The 23,597-nt window shown below is 41.9% G+C and overlaps 1 protein-coding gene across 2 annotated transcripts in view; it reads right to left on the bottom strand.

The window, feature by feature from the left end:
* DENND4B (DENN domain containing 4B) overlaps positions 1-23,597 on the bottom strand; it is a 497,540-nt gene that overhangs the window by 158,533 nt on the left and 315,410 nt on the right. For both annotated transcript variants that reach the window (XM_053704155.1, XM_053704162.1), the window contains exons 22-26: positions 19,420-19,530; positions 19,004-19,179; positions 13,930-14,071; positions 12,226-12,471; positions 12,035-12,134 (exon numbers count right to left, since the gene is read on the bottom strand). In XM_053704155.1, the coding sequence (XP_053560130.1) occupies positions 12,035-12,134; positions 12,226-12,471; positions 13,930-14,071; positions 19,004-19,179; positions 19,420-19,530 (775 nt within the window). The remainder of the gene's footprint in view (positions 1-12,034; positions 12,135-12,225; positions 12,472-13,929; positions 14,072-19,003; positions 19,180-19,419; positions 19,531-23,597) is intronic.

Raw genomic sequence — 23,597 nt, 5'->3', positions numbered from 1 at the left:
GGTACGATAATCTCCTGGTTAATGTTTTTGTTAGAAACAACCTTTGGAAGAAAACCAGGTTTAGTACGTAAAACCACCTTATCTGCATGGAACACCAGATAAGGAGGAGAACACTGCAGAGCAGATAATTCTGAAACTCTTCTAGCAGAAGAAATTGCAACTAAAAACAAAACTTTCCAAGATAATAACTTAATATCAACGGAATGTAAGGGTTCAAACGGAACCCCCTGAAGAACTGAAAGAACTAAATTGAGACTCCAAGGAGGAGTCAAAGGTTTGTAAACAGGCTTGATTCTAACCAGAGCCTGAACAAAGGCTTGAACATCTGGCACAGCTGCCAGCTTTTTGTGAAGTAACACCGACAAGGCAGAAATCTGTCCCTTCAGGGAACTTGCAGATAATCCTTTTTCCAATCCTTCTTGAAGGAAGGATAGAATCCTAGGAATCTTAACCTTGTCCCAAGGGAATCCTTTAGATTCACACCAACAGATATATTTTTTCCAAATTTTGTGGTAAATCTTTCTAGTTACAGGCTTTCTGGCCTGAACAAGAGTATCGATAACAGAATCTGAGAATCCTCGCTTCGATAAAATCAAGCGTTCAATCTCCAAGCAGTCAGCTGGAGTGAAACCAGATTCGGATGTTCGAACGGACCCTGAACAAGAAGGTCTCGTCTCAAAGGTAGCTTCCAAGGTGGAGCCGATGACATATTCACCAGATCTGCATACCAAGTCCTGCGTGGCCACGCAGGAGCTATCAAGATCACCGACGCCCTCTCCTGATTGATCCTGGCTACCAGCCTGGGGATGAGAGGAAATGGCGGGAACACATAAGCTAGTTTGAAGGTCCAAGGTGCTACTAGTGCATCCACTAGAGCCGCCTTGGGATCCCTGGATCTGGCCCCGTAGCAAGGAACTTTGAAGTTCTGACGAGAGGCCATCAGATCCATGTCTGGAATGCCCCACAGGTGAGTGACTTGGGCAAAGATTTCCGGATGGAGTTCCCACTCCCCCGGATGCAATGTCTGACGACTCAGAAAATCCGCTTCCCAATTTTCCACTCCTGGGATGTGGATAGCAGACAGGTGGCAGGAGTGAGACTCCGCCCATAGAATAATTTTGGTCACTTCTTCCATCGCTAGGGAACTCCTTGTTCCCCCCTGATGGTTGATGTACGCAACAGTTGTCATGTTGTCTGATTGAAACCGTATGAACTTGGTCCTCGCTAGCTGAGGCCAAGCCTTGAGAGCATTGAATATCGCTCTCAGTTCCAGAATATTTATCGGTAGAAGAGATTCTTCCCGAGACCAAAGACCCTGAGCTTTCAGGGATCCCCAGACCGCGCCCCAGCCCATCAGACTGGCGTCGGTCGTGACAATGACCCACTCTGGTCTGCGGAATGTCATCCCTTGTGACAGGTTGTCCAGGGACAGCCACCAACGGAGTGAGTCTCTGGTCCTCTGATTTACTTGTATCTTCGGAGACAAGTCTGTATAGTCCCCATTCCACTGACTGAGCATGCACAGTTGTAATGGTCTTAGATGAATGCGCGCAAAAGGAACTATGTCCATTGCCGCTACCATCAACCCGATCACTTCCATGCACTGAGCTATGGAAGGAAGAGGAACGGAATGAAGTATCCGACAAGAGTCTAGAAGTTTTGTTTTTCTGACCTCTGTCAGAAAAATCCTCATTTCTAAGGAGTCTATAATTGTTCCCAAGAAGGGAACCCTTGTTGACGGGGATAGAGAACTCTTTTCCACGTTCACTTTCCAACCGTGAGATCTGAGAAAGGCCAGGACGATGTCCGTGTGAGCCTTTGCTTGAGGAAGGGACGACGCTTGAATCAGAATGTCGTCCAAGTAAGGTACTACCGCAATGCCCCTTGGTCGTAGCACAGCTAGAAGGGACCCTAGTACCTTTGTGAAAATCCTTGGAGCAGTGGCTAATCCGAAAGGAAGCGCCACGAACTGGTAATGTTTGTCCAGGAATGCGAACCTTAGGAACCGATGATGTTCCTTGTGGATAGGAATATGTAGATACGCATCCTTTAAATCCACCGTGGTCATGAATTGACCTTCCTGGATGGAAGGAAGAATAGTTCGAATGGTTTCCATCTTGAACGATGGAACCTTGAGAAACTTGTTTAAGATCTTGAGATCTAAGATTGGTCTGAACGTTCCCTCTTTTTTGGGAACTATGAACAGATTGGAGTAGAACCCCATCCCTTGTTCTCTTAATGGAACAGGATGAATCACTCCCATTTTTAACAGGTCTTCTACACAATGTAAGAACGCCTGTCTTTTTATGTGGTCTGAAGACAACTGAGACCTGTGGAACCTCCCCCTTGGGGGAAGTCCCTTGAATTCCAGAAGATAACCTTGGGAGACTATTTCTAGCGCCCAAGGATCCAGAACATCTCTTGCCCAAGCCTGAGCGAAGAGAGAGAGTCTGCCCCCCACCAGATCCGGTCCCGGATCGGGGGCCAACATTTCATGCTGTCTTGGTAGCAGTGGCAGGTTTCTTGGCCTGCTTTCCCTTGTTCCAGCCTTGCATTGGTCTCCAAGCTGGCTTGGCTTGAGAAGTATTACCCTCTTGCTTAGAGGACGTAGCACTTTGGGCTGGTCCGTTTTTACGAAAGGGACGAAAATTAGGTCTATTTTTTGCCTTGAAAGGCCGATCCTGAGGAAGGGCGTGGCCCTTACCCCCAGTGATATCAGAGATAATCTCTTTCAAGTCAGGGCCAAACAGCGTTTTCCCCTTGAAAGGAATGTTTAGTAGCTTGTTCTTGGAAGACGCATCAGCCGACCAAGATTTCAACCAAAGCGCTCTGCGCGCCACAATAGCAAACCCAGAATTCTTAGCCGCTAACCTAGCCAATTGCAAAGTGGCGTCTAGGGTGAAAGAATTAGCCAATTTGAGAGCATTGATTCTGTCCATAATCTCCTCATAAGGAGGAGAATCACTATCGAGCGTCTTTATCAGCTCATCGAACCAGAAACATGCGGCTGTAGCGACAGGGACAATGCATGAAATTGGTTGTAGAAGGTAACCCTGCTGAACAAACATCTTTTTAAGCAAACCTTCTAATTTTTTATCCATAGGATCTTTGAAAGCACAACTATCCTCTATGGGTATAGTGGTGCGTTTGTTTAAAGTGGAAACCGCTCCCTCGACCTTGGGGACTGTCTGCCATAAGTCCTTTCTGGGGTCGACCATAGGAAACAATTTTTTAAATATGGGGGGAGGGACGAAAGGAATACCGGGCCTTTCCCATTCTTTATTAACAATGTCCGCCACCCGCTTGGGTATAGGAAAAGCTTCTGGGAGCCCCGGCACCTCTAGGAACTTGTCCATTTTACATAGTTTCTCTGGGATGACCAACTTTTCACAATCATCCAGAGTGGATAATACCTCCTTAAGCAGAATGCGGAGATGTTCCAACTTAAATTTAAATGCAATCACATCAGGTTCAGCCTGTTGAGAAATGTTCCCTGAATCAGTAATTTCTCCCTCAGACAAAACCTCCCTGGCCCCATCAGACTGGGTTAGGGGCCCTTCAGAGATATTAATATCAGCGTCGTCATGCTCTTCAGTATCTAAAACAGAGCAGCCACGCTTACGCTGACAAGGGTTCATTTTGGCTAAAATGTTTTTGACAGAATTATCCATTACAGCCGTTAATTGTTGCATAGTAAGGAGTATTGGCGCGCTAGATGTACTAGGGGCCTCCTGAGTGGGCAAGACTCGTGTAGACGAAGGAGGGAATGATGCAGTACCATGCTTACTCCCCTCACTTGAGGAATCATCTTGGGCATCATTGTCATTATCACATAAATCACATTTATTTAAATGAATAGGAATCCTGGCTTCCCCACATTCAGAACACAGTCTATCTGGTAGTTCAGACATGTTAAACAGGCATAAACTTGATAACAAAGTACAAAAACGTTTTAAAATAAAACCGTTACTGTCACTTTAAATTTTAAACTGAACACACTTTATTACTGCAATTGCGAAAAAACATGAAGGAATTGTTCAAAATTCACCAAATTTTCACCACAGTGTCTTAAAGCCTTAAAAGTATTGCACACCAAATTTGGAAGCTTTAACCCTTAAAATAACGGAACCGGAGCCGTTTTAAGCTTTAACCCCTTTACAGTCCCTGGTATCTGCTTTGCTGAGACCCAACCAAGCCCAAAGGGGAATACGATACCAAATGACGCCTTCAGAAAGTCTTTTCTAAGTATCAGAGCTCCTCTCACATGCGACTGCATGCCATGCCTCTCAAAAACAAGTGCGCCACACCGGCGCGAAAATGAGGCTCTGCTTAAGCTTTGGGAAAGCCCCTAAGGAATAAGGTGTCTAATACAGTGCCTGCCGATATTATTATATCAAAATACCCAGATAAAATGATTCCTCAAGGCTAAATATGTGTTAATAATGAATCGATTTAGCCCAGAAACAGTCTACAGTCTTAATAAGCCCTTGTGAAGCCCTTATTTATGATCGTAACAAACATGGCTTACCGGATCCCATAGGGAAAATGACAGCTTCCAGCATTACATCGTCTTGTTAGAATGTGTCATACCTCAAGCAGCAAGAGACTGCACACTGTTCCCCCAACTGAAGTTAATTGCTCTCAACAGTCCTGTGTGGAACAGCCATGGATTTTAGTTACGGTTGCTAAAATCATTTTCCTCATACAAACAGAAATCTTCATCTCTTTTCTGTTTCTGAGTAAATAGTACATACCAGCACTATTTCAAAATAACAAACTCTTGATTGAATAATAAAAACTACAGTTAAACACTAAAAAACTCTAAGCCATCTCCGTGGAGATGTTGCCTGTACAACGGCAAAGAGAATGACTGGGGTAGGCGGAGCCTAGGAGGGATCATGTGACCAGCTTTGCTGGGCTCTTTGCCATTTCCTGTTGGGGAAGAGAATATCCCACAAGTAAGGATGACGCCGTGGACCGGACACACCTATGTTGGAGAAATTAAGTTGTTATTTTGGAAGGTTTTGTTTCTTATTGCTATCTCTTCTGCTCGGAGAGTTTCCAAACTCTCGGCTTAGCAGTGTGATTCGCCTTACCTTATCTTTCATGCCGATAAGGCGGTTCTTCGTACTAAATTGGGGTTTCTTCCTAAAGTGGTTTCGGATAGAAATATTAATCAGGAAATTGTTGTTCCTTCTCTCTGTCCCAATCCTTTTTTTCATAAAGAACGTCTGTTGCACAACATGAATGTTGTGCATGCTCCAAAATTCTACCTTCAGACAACTAAGGATTTTCGCCAGTCTTCTGCCCTGTTTGTTTGTTTCTCAGGAAAGCGTAAGGGTCAGAATACTACTTCTACTCCTCTTTCCCTCTGGTTGAAAAGTATGATTTGTTCTGCTTATGAGATCGCTGGACAGCAGCCTACTGAGAGAATTACAGCTTATTCCACTAGAGCTGTCTCCTCTTCTTGGGCTTTCAAAGATGAAGCTTCTGTGGAACAGCTTTGCAAGGCTGCAACTTGGTCCTCTCTGCATACTTTTTTCAAATTTGATACTTTTGCCTCGGCTGAAGCCTCTTTTGGGAGAAAGGTTCTTCAAGCGGTGGTGCCTTCTGTTCAGGTCTGCCTGTCTTGTTCACCCTCCCTGTTCATTCTGTGTCCTCTAGCTTGGGTATTGGTTCCCACTAGTAATTGAATGACATTGTGGATGCTCCATATCTTAGGAAAGAAAACAAAATGTATGCTTACCTGATAAATGTATTTCTTTCCGGATATGGAGAGTCCACGACCTCACCCTTTATTAAGACAGTTATTTTTTACTAAACCTCAGGCACCTCTACACCTTTTTGTTATTCTTTTTCCATTTCCCTTTGGTCAAATGACTGGGGATTATGGGTAGGGGAGTGACATTTAACAGATTTGCTGTGGTACTCTTTGCCTCCTTCTGCTGGCCAGGAGTGATATTCCCACTAGTAATTGAATGACGTTGTGGACTCTCTATATCCTGAAAGAAAGAAATTTATCAGGTAAGCATAAATTTTGTTTTTTTTCTTGCACAATTTTAGCTTCTGATTGAGCACAACCCATAACTTTCAACTTGTAATATCAGTGATATTTAGCACATTTGCGATATCTATTGAAAGTATAGGGTTTGCTAGAGCGATGTCGGCCTCACTAAACCTTTTCTGGTAAATCTGATTTACCATGGACTTGTAATATCAAGTTGGTCCAGCGATACTGCTTATCGCATCCCCTGCTATCATTAGTGCGCCACTTGTAATCTGGGCCTTTTAAAAATATGTTATTATGTTTTAGTGATCTCGTAATTACAGCTGTTGGATATAGGTTTACTGAATCAAAATGTGTAATATTATTATGTTATTGTTGCATGCAGTGTCTGATTAGACTCTCTTGTGACTAAAAAGAAGTTGCATTAGTATATCAGCATTGGTACACTGTTAGTAAAAACTGTGATATATTCTGATAAGATCTTATAAGAGGAGATTAATTTTTTAAGTGTCAGTGCTAAATAAAGTGAAGTACGGATGATGATAACCCAGTGCATTCATTGATTCAATGTGTAATCAGTTTTGGATTTTAAAAGACAAAGTAAGCAAATGTCAGGGAGGTTGCTAAAAACAAGCACTGCTTACAGTTTGTTCTGTGAGATGGAGCCCAGTCAATGCATTCTTAGGCCTAGATTTAGAGTTCGGCGGTAAAAGGGCTGTTAACGCTCCGCGGGCTTTTTTCTGGCCGCACCATAAATTTAACTCTGGTATCGAGAGTTCAAACAAATGCTGCGTTAGGCTCCAAAAAAGGAGCGTAGGGCATTTTTACCGCAAATGCAACTCTCGATACCAGAGTTGCTTACGGACGTGGCCGGCATCAAAAACGTGCTCGTGCACGATTCTCCCATAGGAAACAATGGGACTGTTTGAGCTGAAAAAAAACCTAACACCTGCAAAAAAGCAGCGTTCAGCTCCTAACGCAGCCCCATTGTTTCCTATGGGGAAACACTTCCTACGTCTGCACCTAACACTCTAACATGTACCCCGAGTCTAAACACCCCTAACCTTACACTTATTAACCCCTAATCTGCCGCCCCCGCTATCGCTGACCCCTGCATTACAGTTTTAACCCCTAATCTTCCGCTCCGTAAACCGCCGCAACCTACGTTATCCCTATGTACCCCTAATCTGCTGCCCTAACATCGCCGACCCCTATGTTATATTTATTAACCCCTAATCTGCCCCCCACAACGTCGCCGACACCTACCTACACTTATTAACCCCTAATCTGCCGAGCGGACCTGAGCGCTACTATAATAAAGTTATTAACCCCTAATCCGTCTCACTAACCCTATCATAAATAGTATTAACCCCTAATCTGCCCTCCCTAACATCGCCGACACCTACCTTCAATTATTAACCCCTAATCTTCCGATCGGAGCTCACCGCTATTCTAATAAATGTATTAACCCCTAAAGCTAAGTCTAACCCTAACACTAACACCCCCCTAACTTAAATATAATTTACATCTAACGAAATAAATTAACTCTTATTAAATAAATTATTCCTATTTAAAGCTAAATACTTACCTGTAAAATAAACCCTAATATAGCTAAAATATAAATTATAATTATATTTTAGCTATTTTAGGATTAATATTTATTTTACAGGCAACTTGGTATTTATTTTAACTAGGTACAATAGCTATTAAATAGTTAAGAACTATTTAATAGTTACCTAGTTAAAATAATTACAAAATTACCTGTAAAATAAATCCTAACCTAAGATATAATTAAACCTAACACTACCCTATCAATAAAATAATTAAATAAACTACCTACAATTACCTACAATTAACCTAACACTACACTATCAATAAATAAATTAAATACAATTGCTACAAATAACTACAATTAAATAAACTAGCTAAAGTACAAAAAATAAAAAAGAACTAAGTTACAGAAAATAAAAAAATATTTACAAACATAAGAAAAATATTACAACAATTTTAAACTAATTACACCTACTCTAAGCCCCCTAATAAAATAACAAAGCCCCCCAAAATAAAAAATTCCCTACCCTATTCTAAATTTAAAAAGTTACAAGCTCTTTTACCTTACCAGCCCTGAACAGGGCCCTTTGCGGGGCATGCCCCAAGAAGTTCAGCTCTTTTGCCTGTAAAAGAAAACATACAATACCCCCCCCCAACATTACAACCCACCACCCACATACCCCTAATCTAACCCAAACCCCCCTTAAATAAACCTAACACTAATCCCCTGATGATCTTCCTACCTTGTCTTCACCATACCAGGTTCACCGATCCGTCCTGGCTCCGATATCTTCATCCAACCCAAGCGGGGGCTAGACATCCACTGAAGAAGTCCAGAAGAGGCTCCAAAGTCTTCATCCTATCCGGCAAGAAGAGGACATCCGGACCGGCAAACATCTTCTCCAAGCCGCATCTTCTATCTTCTTCCATCCGGTGCGGAGCGGGTCCATCTTGAAGCAGGCGACGCGGATCCATCCTCTTCTTCCGATGTCTCCCGACGAATGACGGTTCCTTTAAGGGACGTCATCCAAGATGGCGTCCCTCGAATTCCGATTGGCTGATAGGATTCTATCAGCCAATCGGAATTAAGGTAGGAATTTTCTGATTGGCTGATGGAATCAGCCAATCAGAATCAAGTTCAATCCGATTGGCTGATCCAATCAGCCAATCAGATTGAGCTCGCATTCTATTGGCTGTTCCGATCAGCCAATAGAATGCGAGCTCAATCTGATTGGCTGATTGGATCGGCCAATCGGATTGAACTAGATTCTGATTGGCTGATTCCATCAGCCAATCAGAAAATTCCTACCTTAATTCCGATTGGCTGATAGAATCCTATCAGCCAATCGGAATTCGAGGGACGCCATCTTGGATGACGTCCCTTAAAGGAACCGTCATTCGTCGGGAGACATCGGAAGAAGAGGATGGATCCGCGTCGCCTGCTTCAAGATGGACCCGCTCCGCACCGGATGGAAGAAGATAGAAGATGCGGCTTGGAGAAGATGTTTGCCGGTCCGGATGTCCTCTTCTTGCCGGATAGGATGAAGACTTTGGAGCCTCTTCTGGACTTCTTCAGTGGATGTCTAGCCCCCGCTTGGGTTGGATGAAGATATCGGAGCCAGGACGGATCGGTGAACCTGGTATGGTGAAGACAAGGTAGGAAGATCATCAGGGGATTAGTGTTAGGTTTATTTAAGGGGGGTTTGGGTTAGATTAGGGGTATGTGGGTGGTGGGTTGTAATGTTGGGGGGGGGGTATTGTATGTTTTCTTTTACAGGCAAAAGAGCTGAACTTCTTGGGGCATGCCCCGCAAAGGGCCCTGTTCAGGGCTGGTAAGGTAAAAGAGCTTGTAACTTTTTAAATTTAGAATAGGGTAGGGAATTTTTTATTTTGGGGGGCTTTGTTATTTTATTAGGGGGCTTAGAGTAGGTGTAATTAGTTTAAAATTGTTGTAATATTTTTCTTATGTTTGTAAATATTTTTTTATTTTCTGTAACTTAGTTCTTTTTTATTTTTTGTACTTTAGCTAGTTTATTTAATTGTAGTTATTTGTAGCAATTGTATTTAATTTATTTATTGATAGTGTAGTGTTAGGTTAATTGTAGGTAATTGTAGGTAGTTTATTTAATTATTTTATTGATAGGGTAGTGTTAGGTTTAATTATATCTTAGGTTAGGATTTATTTTACAGGTAATTTTGTAATTATTTTAACTAGGTAACTATTAAATAGTTCTTAACTATTTAATAGCTATTGTACCTAGTTAAAATAAATACCAAGTTGCCTGTAAAATAAATATTAATCCTAAAATAGCTAAAATATAATTATAATTTATATTGTAGCTATATTAGGGTTTATTTTACAGGTAAGTATTTAGCTTTAAATAGGATTAATTTATTTAATAAGAGTTAATTTATTTCGTTAGATGTAAATTATATTTAAGTTAGGGGGGTGTTAGTGTTAGGGTTAGACTTAGCTTTAGGGGTTAATACATTTATTAGAATAGCGGTGAGCTCCGATCGGAAGATTAGGGGTTAATAATTGAAGGTAGGTGTCGGCGATGTTAGGGAGGGCAGATTAGGGGTTAATACTATTTATGATAGGGTTAGTGAGACGGATTAGGGGTTAATAACTTTATTATAGTAGCGCTCAGGTCCGCTCGGCAGATTAGGGGTTAATAAGTGTAGGCAGGTGTCGGCGACGTTGAGGGGGGCAGATTAGGGGATAATAAATATAATATAGGGGTCGGCGGTGTTAGGGGTAGCAGATTAGGGGTACATAGGGATAACGTAGGTGGCGGCGCTTTGCGGTCGGAAGATTAGGGGTTAATTATTTTAAGTAGCTGGCGGCGATGTTGTGGGGGGCAGATTAGGGGTTAATAAATGTAATATAGGGGTCGGCGGGGTTAGGGGCAGCAGATTAGGGGTACATAAGTATAACGTAGGTGGCGGTCGGCAGATTAGGGGTTAAAAATTTTAATCGAGTGGCGGCGATGTGGGGGGACCTCGGTTTAGGGGTACATAGGTAGTTTATGGGTGTTAGTGTACTTTAGGGTACAGTAGTTAAGAGCTTTATGAACCGGCGTTAGCCAGAAAGCTCTTAACTCCTGCTATTTTCAGGCGGCTGGAATCTTGTCGTTAGAGCTCTAACGCTCACTGCAGAAACGACTCTAAATACCGGCGTTAGAAAGATCCCATTGAAAAGATAGGCTACGCAAATGGCGTAGGGGGATCTGCGGTATGGAAAAGTCGCGGCTGCAAAGTGAGCGTTAGACCCTTTAATCACTGACTCCAAATACCAGCGGGCGCCCAAAACCAGCGTTAGGAGCCTCTAACGCTGGTTTTGACGGCTACCGCCGAACTCTAAATCTAGGCCTTAGTTTGCTTGTATCCTACAGAGTGGATAAATATATAAAAGTCTGATACATCTGAAAGTACAGTCTAGCCCTGCAATCAACCGTAGATATATTTTTAAATTGATCTTTATCAGGTCCTTCATTGCATTAAACAAACTGTCTTTACCTTTGTATTTACAAGATAACAATTCTGTCTGGCAGATAATGTGACATCAGATTGGTAAGAAAGAAATATTTTTTTTTACTATTAATTATGTGCGACTATAAATTGAATAAAACATATCAATAAATAGAATACAATAACTTTTGAGAAATTAATAAAGGGGCTTAATAAAGAATTAATAAGAATATAAGCATTTTTCACAAAAAGATCAACAACAGAACAAGAGGCCATGATCTTAAGTTGAAGGGATGCTGGTTTATAAAGAGATATTTTGTGGAAGTACTTCTTCACAGAAAGGGTAGTTGATCCATTAGAGGTGGTAAAGGCAAACAGTTAGGAATTCCTGAGATAAGCATAAGGCTATCCTACAAACTAATTTAGCCTAAACTTTATAGGAAATGTGGGCAGACTAGATGGGCCTATGGTTCTTATCTGCCATCAAAATCTGTGTTTCTATGTTTAGTTGTAGCAACATCAGAAAACCTTTTTAAAAAAAAAAAAAAAAAAAAAAAGGAGGACAAAAGATTTGAAAATTGCTGGTAGTTAAAGGGACATGAAACCCACATTTTTTCTTTAATGATTGAGATAGAGAATACAATTTTAAACAATTTTCTTATTTACTTCTATTATCTAATTTGTTTTATTCTATTTGTATCATTTGTTGAAGGAGTAGCAATGCATGAGCCAATGAAAATCGGTATTTATGTGCAGCGACAAATCAGCAGCTAGAACCAAGATTCTTTGCTGCTCATGAGCTTGCCTAAATAAACCTTTCAGCAAAGGATAACAAGAGAAGGAAGCAAATTAAATAATAGAAGTCAATTAGAAAGTTGTTTAAACTTGTATTCTCTATCTAAACCATGAACGAAAAATTTTGGGTTTCATGTCCCTTTAACAGTTAAAGAATTAGGACTATATATATTAACATTTAGCTGTGAGAAAAAGGGTGTTGATACTCACTGTGTAGTTTCCACAAAACATAAAGAGGAGGCCAGCGGTCAGGGTCCTGAACTAAAACATCCCATAATAAGTGAATGCTCACATGGTGTGAACTGGAAACCTGTGAGTGAGAATTGACATACATTCCCAATTTAATTTGGCAAATCTCTATTTATACATAGCACTTACCTACCACTGCATTTCCAGCTCACCTGTTGCTGCGGTCGGACATGTTTGGATAGCAGGAGGAGCTGCAGCAGATTACTGGGTAGTGTCATCCTCTGAAAGTACCAAACCAGGTTCCAGTAGATGATGGGATGATTGTTAACAAACTCAGACTGGGACAGAAACTCTCCTCCTTCATTTTCCAGCAGACTCTCCAGTTCTTTGCGAAGTACCAGAGGACAAAGATATTCGACTGTTAACATCTCTGAACTCCGGTTTTGGGCAGATGACAGCTGAGGAAGAAGAACAACACATGGTTAGATATAATAGTCCAGTTGGACTCAGACTTCCTCATCACAGTGGTTGATACTTAAAAGGTTGCTATGGGGCAAAGTTTGAGCTTGACAGTTTATTAAGTCAAAAATAATAGTCATAAACTACTATTCCTAGCAATAAATAATGTCTTAATAGTGCTTGATACACCATTTTAACAGTCCTTAAACATTTTCTAATTAAAGGGACATAAAAGTAATCATTTTAAAAAGCAGCATGCTCACAGCCAAACCAGAGTTTATATGGATGCAGATAACAGGAGCAAATGTTAGAGGGAAGTTAGCAATGCTGAAGGCAGAGGTGCCTTTGGTGCTTTCAAAGGGAGCACCTTAGGAAAGGTAAGGTAATATTTAAGACCCTAAAATATTGTTCAGTAGACTTAAAGTCTGTGGTATTCTCTCAGATGTAGTATGAGATATTTTACATAAAAGGCGAAATTAATCTTTCATGATTTAAATAGGAAAAGCAATTATAAGATACTTTTCAGTTTACTTCTTTTATCAAATTTACTTAGTTCTCTTTTTATCCTTTCTTGAAAAGAGATAGTTACCTAAGAAGAAAAAATACATTACAGGGAGCTAGATGCGATTGGTGACTATGCACATATGCCTTTTGTCATTGGCTCACAAGATACATTCAGCTATGTCCCACTAGTACCTTGCTGTTCTAGAATTGTCTTTAATTTTGTGTTTATCCTCTTTGGTGGGGTTAGACACACAATTATATACTAGCCATAGTGCAATAACAAAATGCTTTAACATACTACAATATTTCGTTTTGCACTTTAATTTCCCTTTAATGGGGCATGAAAGTCAAAATTAAACATTCATAAGTCAACTCAATTTACTTCTACCATCAAATTAAGTTAGAGTTTAGTTCTATCTTTTGAAACCATACCTAGATTAGCTGAGGGGATTTGCTAACACCTGATACGATAGGTTGGTAAGTGGCAAATGAGATTTGACACTGATAAATGTAAACATTTGAAATAGATATGGAAAAGATTTAGAGGTCCTTGCAGTCAACGTCAACAAAATAAAAGCACTGCTCAATACCAGACAACAGCTACTTTAAATAAAATAATAGATGTTCATCCAAAGGAGAGTAACAAAATAAAAATAAGAACTATTTTGAAATGAACACTGGGACATTCATATTAAGAATAGACAAATTAAGGCATTTAATTTACAATACACAATTATTTCTACAAAAGCTGTCCAATAATATTCAACTATATTATTATACATATTAACTATAGCTATATTATTTTTATTATTATTTGTAGGGATTCTAATGGTTATTCCCCATGTATTAATTAGGGTGTTAGAGTGGAAAGTATACACATATATTTTCCCTGATCATCTTTGGAATTTAACAATATTTAAATTACCGATAAATCATAATTCTGTGTATGGTACCTGAAGATCATAAAAACCATTACAATGACTTCGTTTTGATGAAACCTCATCCAACAAAAGACACTGGTAACGGTCACTAAGGACAGGGCCACAATCATTAGGATCTTCATCTGTAGGCTGGCATGAGGAATCTTCATAAGTACTAAGGAGAGAGGGAAAGATTAGAGAGAAATAAAGTAGGGCAGTATTGTGGAATGCAAATAACTGAACAGAAAACAGAATTTATGTTTACCTGATAAATTTCTTTCTCCTACGGTGTATCCGGTCCACGGCTTCATCCTTACTTGTGGGATATTCTCTTCCCCTACAGGAAGTGGCAAAGAGAGCACACAGCAGAGCTGTCCATATAGCTCCCCTCAGGCTCCGCCCCCCAGTCATTCGACCGACGGTTAGGAGAAAAAGGAGAACCATAAGGTGCAGTGGTGACTGTAGTTTACAAAAAATAAATTTAAACCTGACCAAAATGCCAGGGCGGGCCGTGGACCGGATACACCGTAGGAGAAAGAAATTTATCAGGTAAACATAAATTCTGTTTTCTCCTACATTGGTGTATCCGGTCCACGGCTTCATCCTTACTTGTGGGAACCAATACCAAAGCTTTAGGACACGGATGAAGGGAGGGAACAAGTCAGGTAACCTAAACGGAAGGCACCACTGCTTGCAAAACCTGTCTCTCAAAAATAGCCTCCGAAGAAGCAAAAGTAATGAATTTGTAAAATTTGGCAAACGTATGCAGTGAAGACCAAGTCGCTGCCTTACAAATCTGTTCAACAGAAACCTCATTCTTGGAAGCCCATGTGGAAGCCACAGCTCTAGTAGAGTGAGCTGTAATTCGTTCAGGAGGCTGCCTTCCAGCAGTCTCATAAGCCAACAGGATGATGCTTTTCAGCCAGAAAGACAGAGAGGTCGCAGTCGCCTTTTGACTTCTCCTCTTGCCAGAATAGATGACAAACAAGGACGATGTTTGTCTGAAGTCTTTAGTTGCTTTTAGATAAAACTTTAAAACAAGAACCCCATCAAGATGGTGTAACAGACGTTCCTTGTTAGAAACTGGATTAGGACACAGAGAAGGAACAACTATTTCCTGGTTGATATTCTTATTGGAAACCACTTTTGGAAGAAAACCAGGTTTGGTACGTAAAACGACCTTATCTGTATGAAACACCAGATAGGGTGAATTACACTGCAAAGCAGACAATTCAGAAACTATTCTAGCAGAAGAAATAGCTACAAAAAAACAAAACTTTCCAAGATAGTAACTTAATATCTATGGAATGTAGAGGTTCAAACGGAACCCCTTGAAGAACTGAAAGAACTAAATTTAGACTCCATGGAGGAGCCACAGGTCTGTAGACAGGCTTGATTCTGACTAAAGTACAAACCCTGAATATCTGGCATGGCTGCCAGACGCTTGTGTAACCAAACAGACAGAGCAGATATCTGTCCCTTAAAAGAAATAGCTGACAAACCTTTCTCCAATCCTTCTTGGAGAAAAGATAGTATCCTTGGAATCCTAATCTTACTCCATGAGTAACCCTTGGATTCGCACCAGCAAAGATATTTCCGCCATATCTTATGGTAAATTTTCCTGGTGACAGGCTTTCTAGCCTGGATCAGAGTATCTATAACTGATTCCGAAACCCCACGTTTAGCTAGAATCAAGCGTTCAATCTCCAAGCAGTCAGTTGCAGAGAAACTAGGTTTGGATGTTCGAATCGACCTTGAATTAGAAGGTCCTGCCTCAAAGGCAGCTTCCATGGTGGAACTGATGACATATTCACCAGGTCTGCATACCAAGTCCTGCGTGGCCACGCAGGAGCTATTAGAATTACTGAAGCCTTCTCCTGCTTGATCCTGGCTACTAGCCGGGGGAGAAGGGGAAACGCTGGAAAGACATAAACTAGATTGAACGACCAAGGCGCTACTAAGGTATCTACCAATGTCGCCTTGGGATCCCTGGACCCGTAACGTGTAACTTTGAAGTTCTGACGTGACGCCATCAGATCCAGATCTGTAATGCCCCATAGCTGGGTCAGCTGAGCAAAAAAACCTCCGGGTGGAGTTCCCACTCCCCCGGGTGGAAAGTCTGAAGACTCAGATAATCCGCTTCCCAGTTGTCCACTCCTGGGATGTGAATTGCTGATAGATGGCAGGAGTGATCCTCTGCCCATTTGATGATCTTGGATACCTCCCTCATCGCCAGGGAACTCTTTGTTCCCCCCTGATGATTGATGTACGCAACAGTCGTCAAGTTGTCCGAGTGAAAACTGATGAATTTGGCCTCCGCTAGTTGAGGCCATGCCTGGAGCGCATTGAATATCGCTCTCAATTCCAAAATGTTTATCAGGAGAAGAAATTCTTCCCGAGACCATAGACCCTGAACCTTCAGGGACTTCCAGACCGCGCCCCAGCCTAAGAGGCTGGCGTCGGTCGTGACAATGATCCACTTCGGTCTTCGGAAACTCATTCCCTGAGACAGGTGATCCTGAGACAACCACCAGAGGAGTGAGTCTCTGGTTTGCTGGTCCATCTGAATCTGGGGAGAAAAATCTGCATAATCCCCATTTCATTGTTTGAGCATGCACAGTTGCAATGGTCTTAAATGAATTCGAGCAAAAGGAACCACGTCCATTGCCGCAACCATTAGTCCTGTTACCTCCATGCACTGAGCTATGGAGGGTTGAGGAATGGATTGAAGAACTCGACAAGTGTTCAAAAGTTTTAGTTTCCTGACCTCTGTCAGAAAGATTTTCATTTCTACCGAGTCTATTATTGTTCCCAGGAAGGGAACCCTTGTGAACGGGGACAGAGAACTTTTTTCTATGTTCACCTTCCACCCGTGAGACCTTAGAAAGGCTAGAACAATGTCCGTATGAGCCCTTGCTTTGTGAAAAGACGACGCCTGTATTAAACGTCATCTAGTTAAGGTGCTACTGCAATGCCCCTTGGCCTTAGCACCGCTAGAAGGGACCCTAGCACCTTTGTAAAAATTCTCGGAGCAGTGGCCAATCCGAAGGGAAGAGCCACAAACTGGTAATCCGAATGGTTTCCATTTGGAATGATGGAACTCTGAGTAATTGGTCTAGGATCTTTAAATCCAGAATTGGCCTGAAAGTTCCTTCCTTTTTGGGAACTACAAACAGGTTTGAGTAAAATCCCAGTCCTTGTTCTGCTGTTGGAACTGGGTTTATCACTCCCATTTTTAAAAGGTACTCTACGCAATGTAAGAATGCCTGTCTCTCTATCTGGTCTAAAGATAAGCGAGACAAGTGGAACCTTCCCCTTGGAGGAAGGTCCATGAATTCTAGAAGATACCCCTGAGAGACAATTTCTAGTGCCCAGGGGTCCGGAACATCTCTTGCTCAGGCCTGAGCAAAGAGAGAAAATCTGCCCCCTACTAGATCCGGTCCCGGATCGGGGGCTACCCCTTCATGCTGTCTTGGTAGCAGCAGCAGGTCTTTTGGCCTGTTTACCCTTGTTCCAGCCTTGCAATGGTTTCCATGCTGGTTTGGGCTGGGGTGCGTTACCCTCTTGCCTAGTGGCTGTAGAGGTAGAAGCCGGTCCATTCCTGAAATTGCGAAAGGAACGAAAATTAGACTTATTTTTAACTTTGAAAGGTCTATCCTGTGGAAGGGCATGGCCCTTTCCCCCAGTGATATCTGAAATAATTTCTTTCAACTCTGGCCCGAATAGGGTCTTACCTTGAAAGGAATATTAAACAATTTTGTTTTGGACGACACATCCGCCGACCACGATTTTAGTCAAAGCGCTAATTTAGCTAACTGAAAAGCGGCATCTGTAATGAAAGAATTAGCCAACTTCAGGGCATGAATTCTATCCATGACTTCATCCTAAGAAGTCTCCTTCTGGAGCGAGTTTTCTAATTCCTCAAACCAAAAAGCAGCTGCAGTGGTTACAGGAATAATGCAAGAAATTGGTTGAAGAAGAAAACCTTGTTGAACAAAAATTTTCTTAAATAAACCTTCTAATTTTTTATCCATAGGATCTTTGAAAGCGCCACTGTCTTCTATTGGTATAGTTGTGCGCTTAGCTAGCTTTGAAACTGCCCCCTCTACCTTAGGGACCGTCTGCCACGCGTCCCTTCTGGGGTCAACAATGGGGAACATTTTCTTAAATATAGGAGGGGGAACAAAACGTACACCTTGTTTCTCCCACTCCTTATTCACTATATCCGCCACCCTCTTAGGTATAGGAAACGCATCAGTGTGTACTGGGACCTCTAAGAATTTATCCATTTTACACAATTTTTCTGGGACCACCAAAGGGTCACAATCATCAAGAGTAGCCAGGACCTCCTTAAGTAGAGCGCGGAGGTGTTCTAGCTTAAATTTAAATGCTATGGTATCAGGCTCTGCCTGCTGAGAAACTTTTCCTGTGTCAGAAATTTCTCCCTCAGACAAGCCCTCCCTCACCGCCAAGTCAGATTGATGTGAGGGCACTACAGATAAATTATCCTCTGCGTCTACTTGCTCATTTTCTGTATTTAAAACTGAGCAATCACGCTTCCTAGGAAAGCTGGCAGTTTGGATAAAAATGCTGCGATAGAATTATCCATTACTGCTGCTAACTGTTGCATAGTAATCGCAATTGGTGCGCTAGATGTACTGGGCATCGCCTGTGCGGGCATAGCTGGTGTTGACACAGAAGGAGAGGAAAGCAAGCTATTTTCACTACCTTCAGCTAAAGAAATAAAAAACTACAACTAACACCACATACTCTTTACCACCCCCGTGGAGATGCTACTTGTTCAGAGCGGCAAAGAGAATGACTGGGGGGCGGAGCCTGAGGGGAGCTATATGGACAGCTCTGCTGTGTGCTCTCTTTGCCACTTCCTGTAGGGGAAGAGAATATCCCACAAGTAAGGATGAAGCCGTGGACCGGATACACCAATGTAGGAGAAAGAGAATTCTGCAACTGGAAAATAAAGGTGACACAGGAAATGAAGCTAGAGTGCAGAATGGGCACAAAGCAGACAGATATACAATGTTACATTGCATCTAGTATTACAAAGTATGCAGCAGATATATGTGCTATGTTCTATGATTTCCCACACCTCCGATGCATTTGAAGATCTGTGATGCGGATTTGTAGAAAGGGCACAAAATGCTGGGAACAGAAAGGGCAGACTGTCTTCAGATTAGAATCATCAGAGGTCCAGCTGGCCATGATGTCTTCATCATATACAAGGGACTGACACGCTGGACAAAGTGAGCAACTGGATAGCACTACCTGAACAAAAAAACAAGTCATTTTGATGAGTACCTTTAATATTTCCAAATGTATTTATTACCCTCTCTGTAACACCATAATTTAAATTCCTATAATAATTGCCTATAATTTTATTTTCTATGGCTACATAATCGCAAAAAAAAGTAGTTCCGAACAAATGGTATCCTTATCTATGTTCTGTTATTATTGTGTAAATTGTAGAAACTAAAGACAACCACCAAATATACAGCTCGTTCTTACCTCTGCGGTTGGTACCTCTTGTCCTCCTTCAGTCAAACGGTCAACAGACTTATGAATGACAAACATTGAGATGTCTGATAGATCAGCCTCACTTCCCAAGGATGCTGAGCTCTGAGGCAGGGCAAATGTCATGAAAGGGTCACATTGATTTTGGAAGTATATAAGAAAAAAATATAGGAAATTAAATGTTAATTGTAGTATTTTTTTTATATACCATTAAATCATTCACTATTATTTTCATTATTTTGCCTGCTTTCCTGTAAACTAAATAAAATAAATTGGTAGTTTTTCCACTCTCATTACAGAAGTTGTAGCGTTTTCCTTAGAACTCATAAAAATTACCATGTTACATAGTGAATGTGTGCAGAAGATCATTTATATTTGTTCCTAAGTGTCCACAGTAAAGTAACAGAGGCCTATTATTATTTTTCTAAATCAATTTTTCAGGATAAATTACAAGATGAAGTAACTAAATTATTGTTTTGATATCATAGAGTTAGTGATGGCAGAAAGATTAGACTGAAATGCCAGAGCGGTGAGAGCTTTGGAAATCTTTGCCTCCTCCTAGTGCATAGGAGTTAAATCCTAGGAGTAATGGCTCGTGGACCCTCACCACTTTATGAAAGAAAAAACAGAATTTATGCTTACCTGATACATTACTTTCTCCAACGGTGTGTCCGGTCCACGGCGTCATCCTTACTTGTGGGATATTCTCTTCCCCAACAGGAAATGGCAAAGAGTCCCAGCAAAGCTGGTCACATGATCCCTCCTAGGCTCCGCCCACCACCAGTCATTCGACCGACGGACAGGAGGAAATATATATAGGAGAAACCATATGGTACCGTGGTGACTGTAGTTAGAGAAAATAATTCATCAGACCTGATTAAAAAACCAGGGCGGGCCGTGGACCGGACACACCGTTGGAGAAAGTAATTTATCAGGTAAGCATAAATTCTGTTTTCTCCAACATTGGTGTGTCCGGTCCACGGCGTCATCCTTACTTGTGGGAACCAATACCAAAGCTTTAGGACACGGATGAAGGGAGGGAGCAAATCAGGTCACCTAAACGGAAGGCACCACAGCTTGCAAAACCTTTCTCCCAAAAATAGCCTCCGAAGAAGCAAAAGTATCAAATTTGTAAAATTTGGCAAAAGTGTGCAGTGAACACCAAGTCGCTGCCTTACATATCTGGTCAACAGAAGCCTCGTTCTTGAAGGCCCATGTGGAAGCCACAGCCCTAGTGGAGTGAGCTGTAATTTTTTCAGGAGGTTGCCGTCCGGCAGTCTCATAAGCCAATCGGATAATACTTTTAAGCCAAAAGGAAAGAGAGGTAGAAGTCGCTTTTTGACCTCTCCTTTAACCAGAATAAACAACAAACAAGGAAGATGTTTGTCTGAAATCTTTAGTAGCCTCTAAATAGAACTTTAGAGCACGGACAACGTCCAAATTGTGTAACAAACGTTCCTTCTTTGAAACTGGATTCGGACACAAAGAAGGTACAACTATCTCCTGGTTAATATTTTTGTTAGAAACAACCTTAGGAAGAAAACCAGGCTTAGTACGCAAAACCACCTTATCTGTATGGAAAACCAGATAGGGCGGAGAACACTGCAGAGCAGATAACTCTGAAACTCTTCTAGCAGAAGAAATTGCAACTAAAAACAAAACTTTCCAAGATAGTAACTTAATATCTATGGAATGTAAAGGTTCAAACGGAACCCCTTGAAGAACTGAAAGAACAAGATTTAGACTCCAGGGAGGAGTCAAAGGTCTGTAAACAGGCTTGATCCTAACCAGAGCCTGAACAAAAGCTTGAACATCTGGCACAGCTGCCAGTCATTTGTGTAGTAAGACAGATAAAGCAGAGATCTGTCCCTTTAGAGAACTTGCAGATAATCCTTTCTCCAAACCTTCTTGTAGAAAGGAGAGAATCTTAGGAATTTTTATCTTATTCCATGGGAATCCTTTGGATTCACACCAACAGATATATTTTTTCCATATTTTATGGTAAATTTTTCTAGTCACAGGTTTTCTGGCCTGAACCAGAGTATCTATAACAGAATCTGAAAACCCACGCTTTGATAGAATCAAGCGTTCAATCTCCAAGCCGTCAGTTGGAGGGAGACCAGGTTTGGATGTTCGAATGGACCCTGAACAAGAAGGTCCTGTCTCAAAGGTAGCTTCCATGGTGGAGCCGATGACATATTCACCAGGTCTGCATACCAAGTCCTGCGTGGCCACGCAGGAGCTATCAAGATCACCGAGGCCCTCTCCTGATTGATCCTGGCTACCAGCCTGGGAATGAGAGGAAACGGTGGGAATACATAAACTAGGTTGAAGGTCCAAGGTGCTACTAGTGCATCTACTAGAGTCGCCTTGGGATCCCTGGATCTGGACCCGTAGCAAGGAACCTTGAAGTTCTGACGAGACGCCATCAGATCCATGTCTGGAATGCCCCATAATTAAGTTATTTGGGCAAAGATTTCCGGATGGAGTTCCCACTCCCCCGGATGAAATGTCTGACGACTCAGAAAATCCGCTTCCCAATTTTCCACTCCTGGGATGTGGATCGCAGACAAGTGGCAGGAGTGATCCTCCGCCCATTGAATTATTTTGGTCACTTCTTTCATCGCCAGGGAACTCTTTGTTCCCCCCTGATGATTGATATAAGCAACGGTCGTCATGTTGACTGATTGGAACCTTATGAATTTGGCCAAGCTCTGAGAGCATTGAATATCGCTCTCAGTTCCAGAATGTTTATCGGGAGAAGAGACTCTTCCCGAGACCATAGTCCCTGAGCTTTCAGGGATTCCCAGACCGCGCCCCAGCGCACTAGACTGGCGTCGGTCGTGACAATGACCCACTCTGGCCTGCGGAAGCTCATTCCCTGGGACAGATGGTCCAGGGTCAGCCACCAACGGAGTGAATCTCTGGTCTTTTGATCTACTTGAATCATTGGAGACAAGTCTGTATAATCCCCATTCCACTGTTTGAGCATGCACAGTTGTTATGGTCTTAGATGAATTCGTGCAAAAGGAACTATGTCCATTGTTGCAACCATCAATCCTACTACTTCCATGCACTGCGCTATGGAAGGACGAGGAACAGAATGAAGCACTTGACAAGAGCTTAGAAGTTTTGATTTTCTGACCTCTGTCAGAAAAATCCTCATTTCTAAGGAATCTATTATTGTTCCCAAGAAGGGAACTCTTGTTGACGGGGACAGAGAACTTTTTTCTTTGTTCACCTTCCATCCGTGAGATCTGAGAAAGGCTAGAACGATGTCCGTATGAGCCTTTGCTTTTGACAGGGACGACGCTTGTATTAGAATGTCGTCCAAGTAAGGTACTACTGCAATGCCCCTTGGTCTTAGAACCGCTAGAAGGGACTCTAGCACCTTTGTGAAAATCCTTGGAGCAGTGGCTAATCCGAATGGGAGGGCCACAAACTGGTAATGTTTGTCCAGAGAAGCGAACCTTAGGAACTGATGAAGTTCTTTGTGGATAGGAATATGTAGGTACGCATCCTTTAGATCCACGGTAGTCATAAATTGACTTTCCTGGATGGTGGGTAGAATCGTCCGAATAGTTTCCATTTTGAACGATGGTACCCTGAGAAATTTGTTTAGGATCTTCAAATCCAAAATTGGTCTGAACGTTCCCTCTTTTTTGGGAACTACGAACAGATTGGAATAAAATCCCATTCCTTGTTCCTTTATTGGAACTGGGTGTATCACTCCCATCTTTAACAGGTCTTCTACACAATGTAAGAATGCCTGTCTCTTTATTTGGTTTGAGGATAAGTGAGACTTGTGGAACCTTCCCCTTGGGGGTAGTTCCTTGAATTCCAGGAGATAACCTTGAGAAACTATTTCTAGCGCCCAAGGATCCTGAACATCTCTTGCCCAAGCCTGAGCAAAGAGAGAGAGCCTGCCCCCCACCAGATCCGGTCCCGGATCGGGGGCTACTCCTTCATGCTGTTTTGTTAGCAGTGGCAGGCTTCTTGGCCTGCTTACCCTTGTTCCAGCCTTGCATTGGTTTCCAGGCTGGTTTGGGTTGTGAGGCATTACCCTCTTGCTTAGAGGATGCAGAATTAGAGGCTGGTCCGTTTCTGCGAAAGGGACGAAAATTAGGTTTATTTTTAGCCTTAAAAGACCTATCCTGTGGAAGGGCGTGGCC

The sequence above is a fragment of the Bombina bombina genome, chromosome 1 (assembly GCF_027579735.1).
Source record: "Bombina bombina isolate aBomBom1 chromosome 1, aBomBom1.pri, whole genome shotgun sequence".
NCBI lineage: Eukaryota > Metazoa > Chordata > Amphibia > Anura > Bombinatoridae > Bombina > Bombina bombina.
The sequence above is the reverse complement of the archived record's forward strand: the minus strand, read 5'-3'. Positions and strand labels throughout refer to the sequence as shown.